General features: G+C 62.8%; 1 protein-coding gene across 1 annotated transcript in view; it reads left to right on the top strand.

Moving 5' to 3' along the window:
- PSMC5 (proteasome (prosome, macropain) 26S subunit, ATPase, 5) overlaps window positions 1-975 on the top strand; it is a gene marked incomplete at its 5' end in the record, with an annotated part of 2,867 nt that overhangs the window by 596 nt on the left and 1,296 nt on the right. Inside the window, 4 exon segments of the mRNA XM_009870572.1 lie at window positions 1-222; window positions 322-448; window positions 539-720; window positions 807-943. The exon segment at window positions 1-222 is cut by the window's left edge and continues 24 nt beyond it. Coding sequence (XP_009868874.1) covers window positions 1-222; window positions 322-448; window positions 539-720; window positions 807-943 — 668 coding nt within the window.

The raw sequence follows: 975 nt of genomic DNA, 5'->3' as shown, positions 1-975 counted from the left end.
AACTGCCGCGTGGCCCTGCGGAACGACAGCTACACGCTGCACAAGATCCTGCCCAACAAAGTGGATCCTCTCGTGTCCCTGATGATGGTGGAGAAGGTTCCGGATTCCACTTACGAGATGATCGGCGGCTTGGACAAGCAGATAAAGGAGATCAAAGAAGTGATCGAGCTGCCGGTCAAGCACCCTGAGCTTTTTGAGGCGCTGGGGATCGCCCAGCCCAAGGCAAGTGCTGCTGCTGGTGGGGGTCAGCACTCGGGGTTCCCCTTGGGAACGTGTCTCCCGTCAGGGGGTGGCGCTGAGGCGTCCGTGTGGCTGTTGCAGGGTGTGCTGCTCTACGGACCCCCCGGCACAGGCAAGACCTTGCTGGCCAGGGCTGTGGCCCACCACACCGACTGCACTTTCATCCGTGTCTCAGGCTCTGAGCTGGTGCAGAAGTTCATTGGGGAAGGTAAAAAGGGGGAAGGGGGCTGCTTGTGCCTCTCTTGTGGGGCTGGGTGGTTTCAAGACCAGAGGTCTCAGCCCCTCTGTGCCCCCGCAGGGGCCCGCATGGTGCGGGAGCTGTTTGTGATGGCGCGGGAGCACGCTCCCTCCATCATCTTTATGGACGAGATCGCCTCCATCGGGTCCCCCCCCCTCTAGCCGGGGGGCCGCGAGGTGCAGCGCACGATGCTGGAGCTCCTCAACCAGCTGGACGGCTTCGAGGCCACCAAAAACATCAAGGTGGGAGGACAGGGATCAAGGGAGGATCCTGGAGACGGGGCAGTGTCCTGCTGGCTCGGGCTGGAGTGACGGTTGTCCCCTCGCAGGTGATCATGGCCACGAACCGCATTGACATCCTGGACTCGGCTCTGCTGCGCCCTGGCCGCATCGACAGGAAGATTGAGTTCCCCCCTCCCAACGAGGAGGTGTGTGGGGTGCCCTCCCTCTCCTGTCCTCCTGCTGCGTCCTGATCCTCTCCATGGCAGGGAGCGCGGT

This window comes from Apaloderma vittatum, unplaced genomic scaffold (assembly GCF_000703405.1).
Source record: "Apaloderma vittatum isolate BGI_N311 unplaced genomic scaffold, ASM70340v1 scaffold29635, whole genome shotgun sequence".
Taxonomy (NCBI): domain Eukaryota; kingdom Metazoa; phylum Chordata; class Aves; order Trogoniformes; family Trogonidae; genus Apaloderma; species Apaloderma vittatum.
This window is presented reverse-complemented; position numbering and strand designations above follow the sequence as displayed.